This window comes from Choloepus didactylus, chromosome 2 (genome assembly GCF_015220235.1).
Source record: "Choloepus didactylus isolate mChoDid1 chromosome 2, mChoDid1.pri, whole genome shotgun sequence".
NCBI classification, from domain to species: Eukaryota; Metazoa; Chordata; class Mammalia; order Pilosa; family Megalonychidae; genus Choloepus; species Choloepus didactylus.
Genome location: NC_051308.1, coordinates 94,950,401 through 94,972,618, shown reverse-complemented (window position 1 = coordinate 94,972,618; position 22,218 = coordinate 94,950,401). Strand labels below are relative to the sequence as shown.

At 35.9% G+C, this 22,218-nt stretch overlaps 1 protein-coding gene and 1 pseudogene across 1 annotated transcript in view; one reads left to right on the top strand and one right to left on the bottom strand.

The window, feature by feature from the left end:
- Positions 1-22,218, bottom strand: part of CCDC181 (coiled-coil domain containing 181) — a 61,266-nt gene that overhangs the window by 15,602 nt on the left and 23,446 nt on the right. Inside the window, 1 exon segment of the mRNA XM_037825400.1 lies at positions 10,227-10,373. Within this exon segment, the coding sequence (XP_037681328.1) occupies positions 10,227-10,373 (147 nt within the window).
- LOC119528131 lies at positions 10,685-12,422 on the top strand (annotated as a pseudogene).

Sequence of the window (22,218 nt, the reverse complement as noted above, 5' to 3'; positions counted from 1 at the left end):
TAATAATTTAAAAAATAACACAAATGGACATATCTAAAAAGTAAATAGAGAAAATAAAATGGAAATTTTAACAATACTTGAAAGGGATAAATTTAAAGGAAATTAAAAAAAGATGGAACAAATAGAAGATAGAAGACCTAATTAAGATATTAGATAGAAGATAGATAGAATATTAAGATAGAAGACCTAATACCTATCATATATCAATAACTACAATTTAATGCACAAGGACTCCAATTAAAAGATAGTGCCAGACTTAATTTTTTTAAGAGATCCAAATATGTGCTATCTGCAAGAATCACTCTTTAAATATAAACACACAGATAAGTGGAAAGTAAAATATAAAAAATGATATACCATGCAAATGGTAAGCACAGGAAAGATGGTAAGCCTTCATTAATATCAGACAAAGTAGACTTCAGGATTAAGGGAAGTAGAGATGAAGAGGGACATTTCATAATGGGAAAAGAACATACAACAGGAATCATAAAATCTTAAATGAATATTCACAATGCTTTCAAATACATGAAGCAAAACCCAACAGAACCAAAAGACAAATAGACAAGTGCACAATGATAATTGGAAGGTTTAACACCACTTTCTCAGTAATGTATAGAACAAATAGGAGAAAATGCATAAAGATATAGATTTGAACAATACTATCAGCCAACTTAACCACATTTACATTAACACATTACATCCAAATGCAGAATGTATACAAGTGTCCCTGAAAGGTTCACCTAGATAGACCATATTCTGGGCCATAAATTAAGTCTCAATAAATTTCAAAAATCTAAAATCTGATAGAGCATGAGTTTGCACAGAACTGAATTAAATTAGAAATCAACAATAAAAAGATGTCTTGAAAATCCCAAATATATGTAAATTAAACAACACATTTCTAAGTAACCCAGGAGTCAAAGAAGCAATTACAGGGAAAATTAGAAAATATTTTGAACTTACTGAAAATAAAAACACAGCATTAAAATTTGTGAGATGCAGATATAGCAACGTTCAGAGGAAATTTAAACAATTTAAATACTTACATCAGAGAAGAAGAGTTAAAATCAAGGACCTAAATGTTCATCTTAAGAAGCTAGAAAAATATGAGAAAATTAAACTGAAAGTAAGTAGAAGAAAGAAAATAATAAAGATAAAACTAGGAAAAGAATATAAAAAGAACAGACGATAGAGAACAATTAACAAAGCCAAGGGCTGTTTATTTGAAAAGACCAAATAAGCAAGTTTGATCACAAAAAAGAAAGAAAACACAAATCACACATAATATAAATGAGGGAGAGGATGTGACTACAGACCCTATAAATATTAAATAGAAATATAAGAGAATATTATTTTCAAATTTATGCCAACAAATTTGACAACACAGACAAAATCGGCAAGTGCTCTGAAAAACATAATTTACCAAAACTGTCAAAGAAAAAATAGAAAATGGTAATACCCACATCTTTTAAAGAAATTTCATCTGTAACTATAAATCTGTACAAAGAAAACTACAGGCCCAGATAGTTTCACTGATGAATTCCATCAAACATTTAAAGAATTAATTACAAATTTACTAAAACATTTTTTATTAAATAGAGGGGAAAGGAACACGTAACAACTAATATTATGAGGCCTATATATCCCTAATACCAAAACCTAAAAATGGCCTTATAAAAAAATAAAATTTCAGAACAATATCCCTCATAAACATAATTCTTAACAAAATATTGGTAAGTTGAACACAGCAATATATAAATAGTATAATATACATCATGATCAAGTGGAGCTTATCTCAGAAATACAAAGTTCATTTAACATGCAAAAACGAATCAGTGATCTTCACCACTGTTCTGGTTTGCTAAAGCTGCAAAAACACAATTTACCAGAAATGGACTGGCTTTTCCAATGGGGGTTTATTAGTTCACAAATGTACAGTTCTAAGGCTACGAAAACGTCCAAATTAAGGCAACAATAAGACAATACCTTCTCTGAAGAAAGGCTGATGGCATTTGGGGTTCTCTGTCACATGGGAAGGCACATGGTCAAAGTCTGATGGGCCTCTTCTGGGTTTAGCTTCTGGTTTCCGTTGCTTTTACAAAATGTCTCTAGCCCTCTGTCTTAGCTTCTCTCTCTCAGCTCCTGTGCATCCTTGCTTGTTTCTCCCATGTTTCTTCCTAAGCATCTGGGGGTCCTCTCTTAGCTTCTCTGGGGCAAACTCTGGATTTCATCTCTTAGCTTCTCCCCTGGTTCTGGTTTCAATGGCTGTCTCCAAAATGTCTCTGAGCGTTTTCTCTCTAAGTACCTCTGAGCTCTCTTCAAAATGTCTCTCTCAGCTTCTCAGAGTTCTCTCTCTTGCTCATGGGCTCTCTTAAGGACCCCAGTAAACTAATTAAGACCCACCTTGAATGTAGGGTCACATCTCCATGGAAATAATCTAATCAAAAGGTCCCACCCACAATAAGTCTGCATCCACAAGACTGGATTAAAAGAACATGGCTTTTCTGGGGTACATTATAGATTCAAACCACACAACCACATTAACAGAATAAAAGAGAAAAATTATATAATCATCTCAATGGTAACAGGAAAAGTATCATTATGAAAACTCTCAGCAATTTAGAAACAGAAGTGAACTTCATGATATAGGGCATGTACAAAAACCTACAGCTAGCATCATATTTAATGGTGACATAATTGAATATTTTCTCCCTAAGATCACGAAAAAGACAAAGATATCTGCTCTCACCCCTTCCATAATAACATTTTACTGGCGGTCCTACTAGAGCAGTAAGGCTAGAAAGTATGGAAAGGAAGAAATAAATCTGCATATTCACAGATGACATGATTTTGTATGTAGAAGATCCTATGGAATCTACAACAAAACTTAAAACTTATAAGTGAAATTAACAAGGTCACAGGAAGCAGGGCAAACATTAAAAATTCAATGAAATTCCTATATACTAGCAAAAAATGGAAAATGGAATGAAGAAATCATACTGTTTCAAAAGCATGAAAAAATACTTAAGGATAGAATTAGCAAAAGATATGTAAGATTTTTACAGTGAAAATGACAAACCATTGAGTGAAATTAAGAAGACATAAATTGATGCAGATTTTATACACACACACAACGTATACTATGTATTAGATTGGAAGATTCAATATTGTTAAGATGTCATTTGTACCTACATTGATTTACAAACTTAATGCAATTCCAACCAAAATCTCTACAAGTTTTTTATAGAAATTGACAAGTGTCTTCTAAAATTCATATTGGAATGCAAAGGACTTGAATGGTCAAAACGATCTTGAAAAGGAACAAAGTTGAAGGATTTACACGTAATTTCAAAACTTATTTGAAATCTATAGTAATCAAGACAGCATGGTATTGGCATAAGGGTAAAAAATGGATTAATTCAACATAATACAGAGTCCAGAAATTGATGTACATATATATGGTCATTTTATTTTTACAAGAGCACCAAGGCAATTCAGTGGGAAAAGGGGAAAATCTTTTCAACAAATAGTGGTGGAACAACTGGATAAACATATGGGGAAATAATGAACATCAACCCCTACCTTATACAAACAAAAAATGAATTTCATAATGGGACCTTAATATAAAAGATAATTAATAAAGCTCATAGAAGAAAGCAAAGGAGAATATCTTTACAACCCTAGAAAGATAAGGAAAAAAACAACCAAAAGAAGAAAAAATGATAAATCAAATTTCAACAAAATTAAAAACTTCTGCTCAACCAAAGTCTCATGTCAAGAAAATGAAGACTGGGGGAACATATATATAATACATATGTGTGGCAATGGACTTACATCTAGAACATATAAAGTATTTCTACAACTCAATAATAAGAAGACAAGCAACAATTTAAAAATGGGTAAAATAATAGAAACTTCACTGGCCGAAAAGCACATGAAAATGTTCTCAATATAATTGGTCATCAGGTAAATGTAAATTAAAGTCACAATAAGTTACTGTTTCACACCCACTAGACTAGCTAAAATTTAAAAAACTGACTACAACAAAAGTTGACAAGAATGTGGATCAACTACATCTCTCGTACACTGCTTATGAGAGAGTCAAGGATACAATAATTTTGGAAACTGACAGTTCCTTATAAAGTTAAACATGTGCCTTATCCATGATACTGCAATTCCACTCCTAGGTATTTACCCAAAACATGTCCACAAAAAGACTTGTACAAGAATATGTATAATAGCTTTATTCATAAGGGCCCCAAAATAGAAACAATTCATATGTCAATCAACAGGAGATGAATAAACAAATTATGGTATGTTAGTATAAACGAACAATACTCATCAATAAAAAAAGAATTTACAGCTGACACATGCAACAAGATGGATGAACCTCAGTAATACACCAATTACAATAAGCCAGACAAAAAGAATATATACTATATGATTCAAGAATAGTTAAAACTAATCTATGGTATGGAAATCAGGAAAGTAGTTGCCTTTGGGGTAGAAATTGACTAGAAGGGAGAAAAGGGAGATTTCCACAGTGATGGAAATGGTGTAATCTGTATCGTGATGTTGGTTAGATGGGTGATATATTTGTCAAAAATCATTAAATTATACACATAAAATTTGTGCATTACACTTTATATAAATGTTATCTCAAAAAGATTAAAACATAAAAGGCAAAAGACTGATTTAAAATTATTTGAAACGCTGCTTTAAAAACATAAAATTAAAATAAACAGAAATAGTCAAAATAAAATAATGGGCAAAGATATAGCAGTGGATTGCATAAATGAAAAATAAGTAAAGCAAGAGTAGGCATTTTATTTGTATAGTTTTGTAATGCTGAGAACTCTCAAGCCCCAATTTGGAATAATTTGGCCCCAGAACACAAGTACTGTGACCCAAGGCCTTTGGCTGAAGCCACAGTACAGTATGGTGGAACTACCGAAACTTGTTAGCATATACATCTCCCCTGGGTATCTCTATTGTCCTCACTGTCTTTGTGCAAAGTGTTTTCACTAGTTAAATCTAAGCTGGTTACTCAGTTTTTGTGTTTGTCCTTCCATTAGATAAAGAAAGTATCTGATTTCCTCAGGGAACTGCAGTGTTAAGAGATTAGGAAGTGCCATACATCATCATGCACAACATAATTTAATCAAGATATGTAGACAAGGATAAAAGAGGCAAATATTAGGAATGCTTTGGCCCTGCCTTAACCTGCTGGATAAGCCATTCATGACAGCTCTGATACTATCAAGGAATAAGTAAGAGGAGTAAGCCATTCAACATCACTTTTTCTTCATAAAGATGCCTGTTGTGGGCATAAACGTTGTGAATGCTGCCAAAGAAGGGGGAAGAGGGAATGAGGTATAAATAGGTTGCTTGATGTCCATAAAAAAGGAACTGTCCAAAGATTTTTTGGAGTTAGAAATACAAGGAGAAAGGCATAGCAAAAGAGTAGCAAAGATCCCCAAAATTCTCATCCTCAAAAGAAATAAGTAAAAATGTAACTTTTAGAGGCTGCTCTGGCTATCTTTTTTAACAAAAAAAACAAATTAAAATCTGCTTGCCAGAGTTATTCAACAGGCTATGTATGCTGGTCCAAAATCTACAGGGAAAAGGCAGCAAATACTGAACACTGGGAACTTCATGTGTGCATGTGTGCATGTGTATGCATACTATATAAGCCATTAGTTTCACAGACATAACGTTTTTAAAAATACTGACCTTAAATAAATATACCAATTTTTCTCTTTCCTAGTTTGTTCTGAAATGTCTGTATTTTTATGTGCCAATAATTTATACATCTCTGCAAATAATATATATATGCATGTATATTTGCAGATGTGTGTACACACATGCACTACATACCCAACATTAATCTTTATCAATGAGCAAGAGGAACAAAGTTCACATTAAAGATGGAAAGACATTTTAAACAATTTCTTCTAAAATGGCAATAAAAATTCCATGAAAAGGCTGTTTTTCATCTATTATAAAATAGGCCATTCCATCCTATCTGTAAATTCTGAAGATATTTTCTGAAAACTGACTCACATTATAAAATATGTCCCCTCCACAGAAATAATCAACAAAATGTAGTTATTTTCCCAATGTATTAATAAGCCAAATTAATTAACTGCTGAATTGTACTGTAGCTCAATTTCAATAGACAAAGTTCATAAAAGTACTTCAGAATAATATTAATTTATGACAATGTCTAACTAAAATAAATTTTGTGAGACGGATTTGAATTGTAGCAAAAAAGAAAAGAAAAAAATCCAAAAGGAAATATATATGATCATGATGTTTTGTTACATAAAATATTTTTTTGAAATAATGCTCCATATTGCTCTTGTTTTGAGAGCTACAATTCAAGGTTACTGTCAATTACTCCAAATAGAACACTCGAGTGCACATTAATTTCTACAAATGCTCAATAAAAAAATTACTTTAGGCTGAATGTCATGATCCTCTAGGAAATTAGCAGCAGTACAGTCACAGCTGTGTTTTCCTTGGGCACTGACTGAAATATAAGCTGCTCTTGTCTTTCATACTCTTAATCACTAAAGCAATGTGCTGTGCTTCTCCCATACCCAATCCCAAATTCCTTCCCTCCCTCATAAACCTTTCTAGTTTGCTCTCTGTAAATCCCTTTCAGAGCATGATTTTAAAACTCCCAAACATCCTCCATCCTCCCAAGCCACTGAAAGAGCCCTCTAGCCTTAAACCTCCTGATCTTGCCTAAATCCTGACTCTCCTTCAAGGCTCAGCTTGCTCTCTCAAGTAGACACTGTTCTTCCCATGATGCTCCAAGTACTCAAAGGTCTGGTGAAGAGGTTAGTATTCTCTTCGCTACCGCATAATTCTTCAGAACTGTATTCCTCTACTCTTTTACACAAACCCATGCTCCTTTGACACTTATATCATTTGACTCTATTTAAGCTATTAATCTAACAATCTAACATCCTACTTCCAAGTAATATTCATGTCTACATGAATGAGTCATCCAACATCCAGCCTCACAAATCTTTGATTTTCTTTCCTTCTAAGACTTTCTCTACTGCACATGCCATGTACTCCCATTACTACATCCCATCCTCAACCCCACAAACTTCTCCATCTCTGAAATTTTATCATTAATATTTCCAGTTCTAACATCTCTCCTGAACTCTAGACTCATTTCTTCAATGGATCTTCAACATCTTCACCTGAATATTTTGTAAGTACCTCAAACTCAAGTTCAAAACTGAAATAATTCCCCCCAAATCAATATCTTCACTACTGCTCCCTATTTCAGTGAATGGAACCATCATCCACCAAGTAACTCAGAACAGACACCTGGTGTATTCTCCTTATATCTCATTCTTCCCCACACATATCTAATCAATTACCAAGTTCCCTCAATTAACACCCCAAAACATATCTCAAATTTCTCACATCTCTTTCCACTGCTAGAATTCTAGCTCAAGTCACCATCATTCCTCACCCAGACAACTGCATCTGTTCTCTAACTGCTCTCCTATATCTGATCTTGCAACTCAACCTAGTGGCACCTCAGTCATCAGAACAATCTTGTAGAAGGGCATATCTGATGTGTCATTCCTTTGTTTAAATAATTTCAATGGCTTCCTAAAACAGAACAAAATGCAAAATCCTTTTTATAGCCTCCAAGGCGCTGCATGATCTGATTCCTGTTCACTTCTTCAGTTCATCTCACATTTACTTACCATGTTGTTTCCTTTCTCAGGGCATTGTCATGTATTCTCTCAGCCTGGAACAAATTCCTCCCATTCAGGGCCTACATCGCTTCTACTCCTACTGAATGTTGGAAAATTCTTTCCTGAACTAGCAACATATACTCATTTCCCTCATTATAATCTCCCATATCTCCTTTTTTTCATAGTGTTCATCACTATTTATAATTATAAATTTATTTTATAATTATTTATTTTTAAATCCCTACTAAATTGAGCTCTATCAAACGGAGACCACACTTGTTTTGCTCAGTACTATATTCCTGTGCCTGGGACAGCAGTTAATAAATATTTATAAGAAATTGGCATTTCTTTGATTCTAGAAGTTTGCATCTTTTTTTCAAATACTTATTGGCCATTTGTATTTGTTCATATGTGAACTTACTATCCATATCCTTCACCCATTTTCTTCAATAGGGAAATTGAAAAATTTTTGCTTTAATTCTATTAACAACAATTTTTAAAATCCTAATTGGCTTTTAATTAAAATTTCATTAAATATATAGGTGAATTTGGAGGAACTTTTATATGTTTATATTTAGCCCATCCATGCACAAATATTATATTTGTTTTCATTTACCAAAGTTTTCTTTTTGGTGCCTTAAAAGGCTGTCTTGTATTCTTCATATAGAACTTGTACTTTCCTGTTTAGCTCAAGGTAATTTACATATTCATATTTTATTGAGAATATGAAACCACAATATGAGATTATGGTGGGAATATAAGAAGACTATACTTTTCATATATTTATAATGTAAATGGCCACTTTGTAAATATTTATATCTCTTTTCATTTTTCCTTCTTTATATATTGGGTATCACTCCTGGAATAAAGTTATTTAATATAGAGACAGTCTTACCTGTTTCTGACTTTAATGGTAATGACTATAGCATTTCCTAAGATGGCTTTATATTAGGAATTTTAAAAAGTAAATTATGTTAAATGTTAATAAATGCCTTTTCTATATCTTTCATGATAATATTCTTTTTGTTATTATTTATCCATAATTTCCTTCCTAAATTAAGCCCTACTTGGTTATAGTATATTATTCTTTTACTATATACTTACAGTTAAGTGTCTCAGTATTTTCCTTTTTAGTTTATAGATTTTCTGTCTGGTCTTCAAAGGTATTACCTGTGCCAAGATTTAAAAGCTAAAAACTTCTACAAATGGCATAATAAACAATTTTTTAAAACATGACATTTTTAGGCTGGGAAAACATTTATAACAGATATAACAGACAAAGAATTAAAATCTCTAACATATAATTAGAAATAAAATTGAAAAAAGGGAAAAGATTATAAACAGGAAATTCACAGAAGAATATAGACACACTCATGCTCATATACACGCATGTGTATTATCACTTTGAAGAAAAATTCAGATAAACTACTTACAGCATTAGCTAGTACATGGGTAAACATTCACTTGCACACACTGTGGGAGGGACTATAAATTGGTACAACCTTTTGGGAGGGTAATTTGGCATATTTAGCCAAAAATGTTACTCTAAACACTCAATAAGTCATAAACCTTCACTCTTAACAAACTCTCCTACAGAAGACTGATGTTCTCCTACAGAACAAAGATATTCCCTACAGCATTGTTTTTATAGCACAATATCGGAACCAATCTAAATACCCACAGATGTGTTAATGGTTTAATTAATTATCTCTGAATAATGGAAAATCTGTCAGCCATTTGAAAGAAAGACAGATCTAAATGCAATGTCCATAAAGAAGTAAGTGGAAAAAAAGGCAAGTTGCATGATAAATTTCTGGCATGCTCTCATTCTTGTGAAAAAACAATGTGTGTATATATGTTAATATATACATACATACACATATACATATACATACACATATACATACACATACACATACACATACACATACACATATACATATACATATACAAGACCTGGAAGGATTTGCACCACATTGATAAAAGTGAGTATCACTGGGAGATGATACTGGAAGAATTGATGGTTGCATTTTCAATTTTCACTTTATATGTATATATATTTAAGTACTGGAGTATGATTTTTTTTATTTTCTCTTGGATTTTCTATATGTGTCAAATTTTTTAAAAATTAAATAACTTGTTGTCTTTGTTACCTTTTGTGTAAGATTTCTAGATCTCTATTCTTAAGTGAGACCAGTCTATAGTTTTTTTGTGCTTTGTCTTACTTTAATATCAAAGTTATACTATCTTGAAAAAATGAATCAATAGCTTTCTATATTTTCTGTGCTATGAAAGTTTGAATAAAGTAGGAATTATTTGATTTTTTTGAAGGCATCCTGGAACTTAATTGTAACTTTCTGCAACTTTTACAGGAGTTGTTCTTGGACCAATTTTTCTACTTGTTCCATGGGCTCTTGGTCTGATATTCAGACCCCCTTCTGTAAATAAATGCAGCTTTCATATCTATATGAAATTGTTTTTAATAGATGTTTTACTTACTCTACTGTTCATGTCTTCTATTTCCTTTGCTCGCTGAATTCTCCTCATTTCTAGGACTTGCTCTCTTTTCTTTTGCAACCATGCTTTAAATACCATGTCATTCTCTTTTTTCTTTTCTTTTTCTTCTTCTAGTTTCCGTTGTTCTTCCTAGTGGAAAGAATTCCAAAAGACATTAATGAAAGATTAGTGAAAATGTTTATGAGTTTTTAGAGTAGAGAAAGATTTTTTGAGAACTGAAATTAGGATTCCCTGCCCCTAAAACTTTCCATCTGAAAATCTGGTCTCCTAAAAAAAACAGGCCTCTTATTTCCATAGAGGGAAAAAAATGAAGATTTTTTCAGATAAATTAAACTGTATAGATAAAGTCTGTAATTACATAGATATATAACATATACATGCTGTTCAGGAACATGTTGGATCTTTTGCTAGTTTACTTTCTGTATCATGGTGGATTGAACATGTTTGTTTGGACAGGTTCTTAGTCTTCTCTTGCATTCTGGTGGGGGTGGACCCACTGTAAATAAAAAATCTCTTCAAGATTTTACTTCAGTTAAGGTGTGGCCCCACTGAATCAGGTTAGGCTTTACTCCAGATTACTAGAGCCCTTTATACACAAAGTGAAGGTAAGAAGGAGAGAGAAGCCAGGAGAAGCTGCCATGTATATTGCCATGTACAGAAAAGTCAAGGTCCAAGGGTTGTGGGTAGCCAGTCCCAGAAGGCCTCAGCCTTTGGAAAGAAAGTATCACCTTGCTGACCCTTCAACTTTGGATTTCTCCTAGAGTGAAAACCATGAGTCAATAAATTCCAGTTGTTTTAGCCAACCCATTGTATGGTATTTGCTTTAGCAGCTGGAAATCTAAGACAGGTATTAAACTCCTCAAATTGCAGCTATGCAAAAGAAAAAAACACACACTCCAGAAACACTATACTGTGTCTATAGAAGCACTAAAAATTTCTTAAAACATTACTTTATTGTTAAATTTATTAATTATAATGGCCTTGTGATTCTGAAAGAAAATGCCATAGTCATTTAGAGATGCACACTAAAGTAAATAAGAATAAGTGAGAAATGATGTGCTATCTAGAATTTGCTTTAAAAATACTGCAACTGACTCTGGCTGCCATTGCTGCCAGGAGGAGGAGACCATCATCCAAATGAACCAGAGCAGTTGAGAAAACTGTTTATTGGTGGTTTGAGCTTTGAAACTACGGATGATAGTTTAAGAGAACATTTTGAAAAATGGGGCACAGTCACAGATTGTGTGGTGATGAGAGACCCCCAAACAAAATGTTCTAGAGGCTTGGTTTTGTGATTTACTCTTGTGTTGAAAAGGTGAATGCAGCAATGTGTGCTCGACCACACAAGGCTGATGGGTGTGTAATGCCAAAGAGAGCTGTTTCTAGAGAGGATTCTGTAAAGCACGGTGCCCATTTAACAGTGAAGAAAATTTTTGTGGTGGTACTATAGAAGATACAGAAGAATATAATTTGAGAGACAACTTTGGAAAGTATGGCAAGACTGAAATCATAGAAGTTATGGAAGACAGGCAGAGTGGAAAAAGAGGATTTGCTTTTATAACTTTCAATGATCATGATACAGTTGATAAAATTGTTGTTCAGAAATACCACACTATTAATGGGCATTATTGTGACTTGAAAAAGGCCCTTTCTAAACAAGAGATGCTGTCTGCTGCATCACAAAGAGGTTGTGGAGGTGGGCTTGGCAACTTTATGGGCCATGGAGGGAACTTTGGAGGTGATGGAGGGAACTCTGGCCATGGTAGAAACTTTGGAGGAAGAGGAGGCTATGGTGATGGAGGTCGCAGCAGAGGTAGTTATGAAGGAGGTGATGATGGATGTAATGGATTTGGAGGTGATGGTGGGAACTATGGCATTAGACCTGGTTATAGTAGAGGGGGCTATGGTGGTGGTAGACCAGGGTATGGAAGCCAAGGTGGTGGATATGGTGGTGGTGGTGGAGGATATGATGGTTACAATGAAGGAGAAAATTTTGGCGATGCTAACTATGGTGGTGGTTGGAGATACAATGATTTTGGAAGTTATAGTGGACAATAGCAATCAAATTATGGACCCATGAAAGGGGGAAGTTTGGGTGGAAGAAACTTGGGTAGTCCCTATGGTAATGGTTATGGATCTGGTGGTGGAAATGGTGGATATGGTAGCAGAAGGTTCTAAAAACTCAACAGATGATGGTATGGTAGGAACAAGTTCACAGAAATGTTGCTATATTAGGTTATTTTCTTCAGGTAGAGTAGGAACATGTTGGAAGTAAAGTAGTTATCTTAGGTTAGTTGTCTTTTGCTTACTCCCTTGTTAATGGTTTGTTTGAAATGTTTTTTTTTTATTGTATGTTTTTTTTATTTTTTGATATAGTTGATTAAAAAAAAAAAAGAGTTAATTAAAAAAAATGAAAAAAATATGCAGAGCCCCCTTGAGAAGCTGGTGGAGTATGCAGGGGTATTGGGCTTCCCCACCTCGATGGTTGCTGATGTGCTCGCAGACATAGGGGACTGGTGGTTTGATGGGCTGAGCCCTCTACCACAGGACTTGCCCTTGGGAAGACTGTTGCTGCAAAGGAGAGACTAGGTCTCCCTATAATTGTGCCTAAGAGCCTCCTCCCGAATGCCTCTTTGTTGCTCAGATGTGGCCCTCTCTCTCTAGTTAAGCCAACTTGGCAGGTGAAATCACTGCCCTCCCCCTACATGGGATCTGACACCCAGGGGAGTGAGTCTCCCTGGCAATGTGACTCCCAGGGAGGAATCTAGATCCAACATCATGGGATGTAGAACATCTTCTTGACCAAAAGGGGGATGTGAAAGGAAATGAAATAAGATTCAGTAGCAGAGAGATTCCAAAAGGAGCCGAGAGGTCACTCTGGTGGTCACTCTTAAGCACAATATAGACAACCCTTGTTAGGTTCTAAAGAATTGGAAGAGCTAGCAGTAAATATCTGAAACTATCAAACTAAAACCCAGAACCCATAAATCTTGAAGACGATTGTACAAAAATGCAGCTCATGAGGGGTGACAATGTGACTGGGAAAGCCATATGGACCACTCTCCCCTTTGTCTAGTTTATGGATGGATTAGTAAAAAAATGGGGAAAGGAAAAAAACAAACAAACAAAACAAACAAACAAACAAAAAAGGCACCCAGTGGTTTTTTTTTACTTTAATTGCTCTTTTTCACTTTAATTTTTATTCTTATTATTTTTGTGTGTGTGGTAATGAAAATGTCAAAAATTAATTTTGGTGATGAATGCACAACTATATAATGGTACTGTAAACAACTGAATGTATGATTTGTTTTTATGACTCCATGGTATGTGAATATATCTCAATAAAATGAATTAAAAAAAAAACTCGACAGAAAATGATTGAATGAGAACCCTACTTGCCTAAATGAGGACTGTCTTTCCTACCATATTATATACAAAGGTTTCTAGTTGGGGTAAGGTTTGTAGCTCCCAGTAAAACCTGATGACACCTTTTTTTCCCCTAAAAATTTATATTACATATTTTAAAAGTATTCATCCCTCTTCGATAGAGGTGTTGGCAAAATTCTTAAGTTTGAAAAAATTTTCCTTAAAATCATATCTTGTGAGAGAACCTAAGATGGTGGCTAGGAGAGACAGGGCAAAAAAACACCTCCGTGAAAAATACTAGAAAAAGCCAGAAAGTGACTCAGAACACCGGTTCCAGAGATGCACCAGCTGGACAAGGTTTGCTAAATCAACAGGGACTGTGCACTTGGTGAAACCGGGAGTCCGCATTCCGAAACAAGTGAGTAAGCCACTGAATATCCGGCAGCCACACTGCAGTGTGAGGAAACCAAGGGTTGGCATTTGGAGGCAGACTAGTTCTTTTTTAAAAAAAAAAACCAAAAGTGGCTTCAGATACAGCAGTGAGAACTGCACAGTGAAGCGTGGCAGGAACGGGCTGTGCGAACGTCTCAATATCTGGCATGGAAGACAGACTTTCATGCACCCGCTGCTAATTGTCTCAGAGCGAGGCAGGCAGAGGTGAGCCAAAAGGGGGAAAAAAACCACGCCCCTTGCAGCCATCTTCCTGGCAGGCTGGAAACGCTCCTGCCCGGCGCCAGAGCCACAACCCAGAGCTGCGCCAAAAAACCCAGTGTGACAGGAAGTGTTCCCAGCAACACGCATACACACCACAATATCCGGCGTGGACAACAGCCTTTTGTGCACCTGCAGGTAATTGTCCTGGAGCTGGGAAGGCAGAGCTGTGCGAAAAGGGGGAAATTAACACACCCCATTCAGCCATCCTTTCAGCAGACTGGGAACACCCCTGCATGGCCCGGCAGCCCAGAACTTCCTTGAGGGACGGCACACATTTGTGACATAGCACAACCTTCCCTCAGCACAGGCCTTAGAAGGGCACGGCTTGCAAGAGGGACCCACTCGGAAATCCCAGGGACCATACACCAATACCAAAGACTTGTGGATCAGAGGCAGAAACAATCTGTGGCGAGACTGAAATGAAGATTTAGATTCTTACAACAGCTTTAAATCTCCAGGAACACCTGGGAGGTTTGATTACTAAACCTGCCCTCCCTCCCTAACTGCTCAGACACATGCCCCACATTCAGGGAGGAATGCTTTTAAGTCATCTCCAGGCATTCCCAGACTTCTAGGTGTTAAGCATGATCCCCTAGGTCTATAGTCCTCTCCCCACAGTTCAGCATTGTACATCAAAGATCCCAAGCTACATATATTTTATAAATTAGACTGGCACATACTTAGCAATGGGAGTTATAGAAAATGGAAAATGCAAGATGTGAGAAGGTCTTTATCACAAAAGTCATATTCGGGAAAAGTGCTAAAAAAGTTTATCCTTTCCTTTGTGTTCTAGCCAGGCATCTACATAGTCATACTTTTCCCCAGGGTTAAAGAGCCCCAAATCTCTTCCATCACTTGCCTTTAGTCCCTGAATAAGAGCTCTTTCAGCTTTTGAAAATTTCCTGAAGATATATCCTTCATGAAGTTTGAGGAACCATGCAATAAGCTACTTCCAGTAGCTTCTTCTTTTGACAAAATCCTTATGGTTATTGTCTTATGAGAAAATATTTATGGCTGAAAATCCCTGTGGCCAACCTCCATAGTAATAATTATAGTTTGGAGAAGGCCTTGACTGTTAAGTAGCTTCTGACATATACTCTTAAAATTTAAAAACAGATTAGAATTTAAAGGAATGGATGAATTTGCCCAAGTGTTGGATCATTGGTTTTCAAACTGCACTTCATGCAGCACCTTCAGGAACTGTTATGAAGACTTCACCTCCACTCATACCCGCTTTCTCTAACCCTTCTTGACAATTTGTTTTATGCCATCATGCAAAATTATTTTATTTGAAAAAAGTGTTCAACTTTGAAAAGTTAAAAAAATCTCTGCTTTAGACTTTCTTCATAAACCAATGACCTCAAAAGACTTTTGAAAGAAGCCAGATGTCAGTGAGTTCCATGTTGAATTTTCTGACAAAAGGTTAATCAGTGTTGCTGAATCAAGGGTGATACATATATCTAGGCATGCAGATAAGAGGTTGGCATTATTATGAAAAATTGGTGAGTGGAACATGTATTCTTGTGTGGGTTCCAGCAGGCAGGGCCTCTAAAAGTTGTTCAGGCTTATTACAAGTAAGCAAAGCTTGTTTTTCTAATCAGCAGGAAAATAGAGATCCACAGCAAGCTTTTCGGTTATGGCTTAAAAAAAGACATGAAGAGCAGATGAAAGAAAGAAAGAAGAACTAAGAAGGCAAGAGGAATGCTTATTCTTCCTTAGAGGAACAGAAGGCCGTGAAAGGGCCTTTAAAGAGTAAGTTAATGACAACACTGTTTTTCCTTTTCTGATGTTCATTTTGGAAAATTACATAATCAATAAACTTGGAAAGAAACCCAGAATCTTTTATCTCTTACAGTAGGTACTTATTAAATTTTAAATCCAGGCCTATTTAAACATGTGAACTAATTTAAACATGTGAACCAATTCTAGAGTTTGCACACCTATACCCTTCTTTCATCAAGATAGTTTTGAATACTAAAATTATTTCTTAAGGCATCAGTATAATACCCTTTGATAGCCTACCATTTACTTGCTGTCATTTATTTTTTTTGTGTACTTATTTCCTAGAGAAATGGGCCAAAGATTGATTACAGTTTCTCCTATTTAGTTCTCAGGAAAACTGAATAAAGAGTTTTATTTGCCAATAAATGTCTTTCTTTAAAGACAGGCAGCTGGGCTTAGGAGGAAGATCTATGTAGACCAAAAGAAAAAGAGATTTGGGCACACATTTTGGTAATTTAAAGTAAACCTGCTCTCTATTCATTTACCTAGCTAAGACTGCAATTACGTAATTCTCAGGATACAGACCTGGCTTCATAATCCTGTCAGCAAGCTTTGGGGCAGTTGTGGGCAGAGAGTGGATATTGAATTCATTTGTTTGAAGTTCATTTCTTTCTGATTCCTTCCTTCCTCCTCCCTCCCTTCCTTTCTTTTTCTCCTTTCCTTTTTTTTTTTTTTTTTTTGTTTTATCTTTTTTTTTTTTTTTAACATAGCCTTTTATTATAAGCAGTAAATGTACATTGTGGAAATGGAGGGGGGAGTCATATTTTCATCACCTGGAGATCACTGCTGTTAGCACCTTAGTACATATCTTCTAGATATTTCTCTCTACATATATGTACAATTTAAAAATGTAAATGGAGATTACACTGTAATCTGCTTATTTTCATTAACGATCTAACAAGCCATATCCATTGTTACCCAATTGTCCTCTAAATAACTTACTTTGTCCAAACCAGTACCCAATTCAGTACCACATAGATTATGATGTTCCTTAAGTTTATTTTCTTCTAACAGTTATTTAGTTGTTTATATTTATTTAGGAAAAATATACTATTTCTATATATGTATTATGTATGTATGTATATGTGTATATACACACACACACACACTTATATACCAGATATGTTTGTACATAGTTATTTTTAATGTTATTTTACTTAAGCAGGCTTTATAGACTTGAATTTGTTAGAATGTAGACTCTTTAACTTCACCTCTTTTGATGCTTTAACACTTAGGCTTATTTTTCCATTTTAAGGAAGAACTATCTTATGCACCTCAAAGCAAGAATACTATAACTTCCCTACCAATATGAGCAAGGAAGTATTTCTGCATGCTGTTACTCTTAACCTGATTGAGTAATGTCTTAGAATACAAACAATAAGATATTTGGAATCTATCTAATACATATTTGTTAAGAAAACCATATTTTAAAAAGGGCTAGGTCCTATCACACATATAAAATATTGTCTTTGGAAAAAAACTATAAAACCAATTAAGTTGGCAGTTTTATCATACAACAAACTTATTTTCAAATATTTGATCCTAAATGTATCTATGGGACCTCATGACATGACAGCGGCTAGGTGAGACAGGGCAAAAATCACCTCCATGAAAAATACTAGATAAAAGCCGGAAAGTGACCCAGAACACCAGTTCCCAGCAATGCAGCAGCCGGACAAGTTCTGCTAAATCCACAGGGACCGTGCACTCGGTGAAACTGGGAGTCTGCACTCTGAAACAAGTGAGTGAACTGGCTGAAAGTCCAGTGGCCACGCTGCAGTGTGGGAAAACTGTGGGCTGGCATTTGGAGACAGACTAATTCCTTAAAAAAAAAAAACCTGGGAGCAGCTGCGGTTAAGATGGTGAGAACCACACAGTGAAGCACAGTGGTAGTGAACTCTGCAAATGTCTTGGTGTCTGGCATGGAGGCTAGCCCACTGCTGATTGTCTCAGGGCCAGAGGGACAGAGGGGAACCAAAAGGAGAAAGAAACCGTGCCCCTTGCAGCCATCTCCCCAGCAGGCAGGGGATGCTCCTGCCCGAGCCCGATCCACAGCCCAGAGACGTGCCAAGAAACTCAGTGTGACAGGGAGTCTTTCCCACAGCACCGCGCACACGCCACAGTATTGGCCGTGTTCAGTGGCCTTTGGTGCACCTGCAGCTGATTGTCCCGGAGCTGGGAAGGCAGAGCTGTGTGAGGAGGGGGAGATTAACACGCCCCATTCAGCCATCTTGGCAGTGGGCTGGGAGCACCCCTGCACAGCCCGGCGGCCCAGGACTTCCCTGGTGGGCCAGCGTGCACTTGTGACATGGCACAGCCTTTCCTTGGCAAAGGTCCTAGAAGAGCACAGCTGAGAGTGGGGACCCGCTCGGAAATCCCAGGGACCCTATGCAAATGCCGGGGACTTGTGGGTCAGCGGCAGAGACAATCTGTGGCAAGACTGAAATGAAGGCTTAGACTCTTGCAATAGCCTTAAACGTCTGGGAACACGCGGTAGGTTTGATTATTAAAGATCCCCTGCCTCCCTAACCACCCCAACACACGCCCCACATTCAGGGCGGACAGCACCAACAACACACCCAAACTGAGTGCACCAGTTGGACCCCACAAGAATCAGATCCCCACACACCACAAAGACAAAGTTGGGGAGAACTGACTTGAGGGGAATAGGAGACTCGTGGATGCCATCTTCTGGTTAGTTAGAGAAACTGTACGCCACCAAGCTGCAGATCTGACAAATTACAGATCAGTATTTTTTATATCTGGAAAGAACCCTATTAAGTAAAGCAAATGCCAAGAGGCCAAAAACAACAGAAAGTCTTAAAGCATATGATAAAACTGGACAATATGGAGAACCCAAACCCAAACACCCAAATCAAAAGATCAGAAGAGACACAGTCCTTGGCACAATTAAAGAATTAAGGACAAACGATGAGAGGATGGCACAGGATATAAAGGACATGAAGAAGAGCATGGCACATGCTATAAAGGACATAAAGAAGACCCTAGAAGAGCATAAAGAAGAAATTGCAAGAGTAAATAAAAAAATAGATGATCTTATGGAAATAAAAGAAACTGTTGGCCAAATTAAAAAGACTCTGGATACTCATAATATAAGATTAAAGGAAGTTGAACAATGACTCAGCCTCCTTGAGGACCACAGAGTGGAAAATGAAAGAACAAAAGAAAGAATGGGGAAAAAAATAAAAAATTCAAAACGGATCTCAGGGATATGATAGATAAAATAAAACGTCCAAATTTAAGACTTATTGGTGTCCCAGAAGGGGAAGAGAAGGGTAAAGGTCTAGAAAGAGTATTCAAAGAAATTGTTCGGGAAAACTTCCCAAACCATCTACACAATATAAATACACAAAGCATAATTGCCCAGTGAACTCCAAATAGAAAAAATCCAGATAAACCCACTCCGAGACATATTCTGATCAGACTGCCAAATACTGAAGAGAAGGAGCAAGTTCTGAAAGCAGCAAGAGAAAAGCAATTCACCACATACAAAGGAAACAACATAAGACTAAGTAGTGACTACTCAGCGGCCACCATGGATGCGAGAAGGCAGTGGCATGACATATTTAAAATTCTGAGAGAGAAAAATTTCCAACCAAGAATACTTCATTCAGCAAAGCTCTCCTTCAAATTTGAGGGAGAGCTTAAAATTTCACAGACAAACAAATGCTGAGAGATTTTGCTAATAAAAGTTTTGCCCTACTTCAGATACGAAAAGGAGCCCCAAAGACAGAGAAATAAAGAAAGAAGAGAGAGATATGCAGAAAGGTTCAATACTAAAGAGATTCAATATTGGTTCACTAAAGGACAATAAGAGAGAGAGGTAAAAAATGTATCTGACAAACATAAACCAAAGGATAGGATGGCTGATTCAAGAAATGCCTTCACAGTAATAGCATTGAATGTAAATGGACTAAACTCCCCAATTAAAAGATACAGATTGGCAGAATGGATCAAAAAGTAAGAACCATCAATATGCTGCATACAAGAGACTCATCTTAGACACAGGGACACAAACAAATTGAAAGTGAAAGGATAGAAAAAATATTTCATGCAAGCTACAGCCAAAAGAACGCAGGAGTAGCAATATTAATCTCAGATAAAATAGACTTTAAATGCAAGGATGTTATGAGAGACAAAGAAGGCCACTACGTCCTAATAAAAGGGGCAATTCAACAAGAGAAATAACAATCATAAATGTTTATGCACCCAATCATGGTGCCACAAAACACATGAGACAAACACTGGCAAAACTAAATGATGCAATGGATGCTTCCACAATAATTGTGAGAGACTTCAACACATCACTCTCTCCTATAGATAGGTCAACCAGACAGAAGATCAATAAGGAAACTGAAAACTTAAACAATCTGATAAATGAATTTGATTTAACAGACATATATAGAACATCACATCCCAAATCACCAGGATACAAGTTCTTCTCTAGTGATCACGGAACTTTCTCCAGAACAGACCATAAGCTGGGACATAAAAGAAGCCTAAATAAATTTTAAAAAATTGAAATTATTCAAAGTACATTCTCTGACCACAATGGAATACAATTAGAAGTCAATAACCATCAGAGACTTAGAAAATTCACAAACACCTGGAGGTTAAACAACACACTCCTAAAATAAATGGTTTATAATGTAGAATGTAGGGGAACTAGTGACAGAGAGCAATTAAGGAAGGGGGAATGATTACCCAATAAGAACAGATAGGCTATCATGGGTAAACTTAACATTCTGGGAATGCCCAGGAATGACTATGGTTTGTTAATTTCTGATGGGTATGGAAGGAACAAGTTCACAGAAATGTTGCTATATTAGGTTATTTTCTTTGGGCAGAGTAGGAACATGTTGGAAGTAAAGTAGTTATTTTAGGTTAGTTGTCTTTTTCTTACTCCCTTGTTATGGTTTGTTTGAAATGTTTTTTTACTGTACATCTTTCTTTAAAAATTTCTTTTTTATATAGTTAATTTAAAAAAAGTTAATTAAGAGTTAATGACAATCAGTGCAATATATGATACTGGAGTGGATCTAAGAATGGAGGAGAAAAGCTCAAATGGGGCATAAGGAAAAACTGGAACATAGAATTTAAGCTTTATATCCATATTAATTTTCTTGAATTAACTGCAGTTAAGTTAATGATATAAGTGAATATCCTTCTTCGTAGGAAATGCACATGGAAGTGTTATGAGTTCAAGGAATATGATACATGCAACCTGTTCTCAAATGTTCAGAAGATGATAAATGGATAGAGAGATATTTGATAGAAAGATAATAGATACAGTTGAAAGAGAGAGAGAGGGAGGGAGGGATGGAGAGAGGAAGGAAGGAGGGAAGGAAGGAAGGAAGAGAGGGAGGCAGGGAGGGAGGGAGGGAGGAACTGCAAAGGTAGCAAAATGTAAAATTGGTAGATACGGATATCTGGGGGTGCGGGGGTGTTGGAGTTCTCTGTATGGGTTTTGTATTGTATTTGCAACTGTCCTACATGTTTGAAATTATTTCAAAATAAAAATAAAAAAAGGCAAAAAAAAATCACATCTGGTACTTTTTAAACATTAGTTAAAATTTCCCTGCAATACCCTTGAGTGTTCATCTTGAGTTAGAGGTGTGTCTTCATATGTACAACTCATTGTTAGTGTCTTTAAGGTAGAGTCAGTTTTTGGTAAGGGAAAGAGAATAACCTCAAATTTTATGAAAAAACGTTTGTAAGAAAGTGACTTAGAAGCATTTAAGCCTCCAACCCTCATTTTAGGAAAAAGACCTTGGAATGAACTTTCAAAGTTGTCAGTTTATATACATATAAAAATGGTCTTCAATCAAGTGGTCTCATACATAAATTCTCTTTTATGTAAATTCAGGGTACTATTATTTGGACCACAAGGATGAATTCTTGGTTCCTTTTTTCTTTTATTAACTGGAAGCAGTGGAAGTCTACACTAATGCTAATTTTTATAAGATACTTTTCCTAAAAGATAATTAAAATACTACATAGTTACCATTTGAATCCGTGGCTGATGGTTCATAAGGGCTATTTTTGCTGTCTCAAAAGGGCATATTAAAAATTTAGAATTAATGTTAAATCT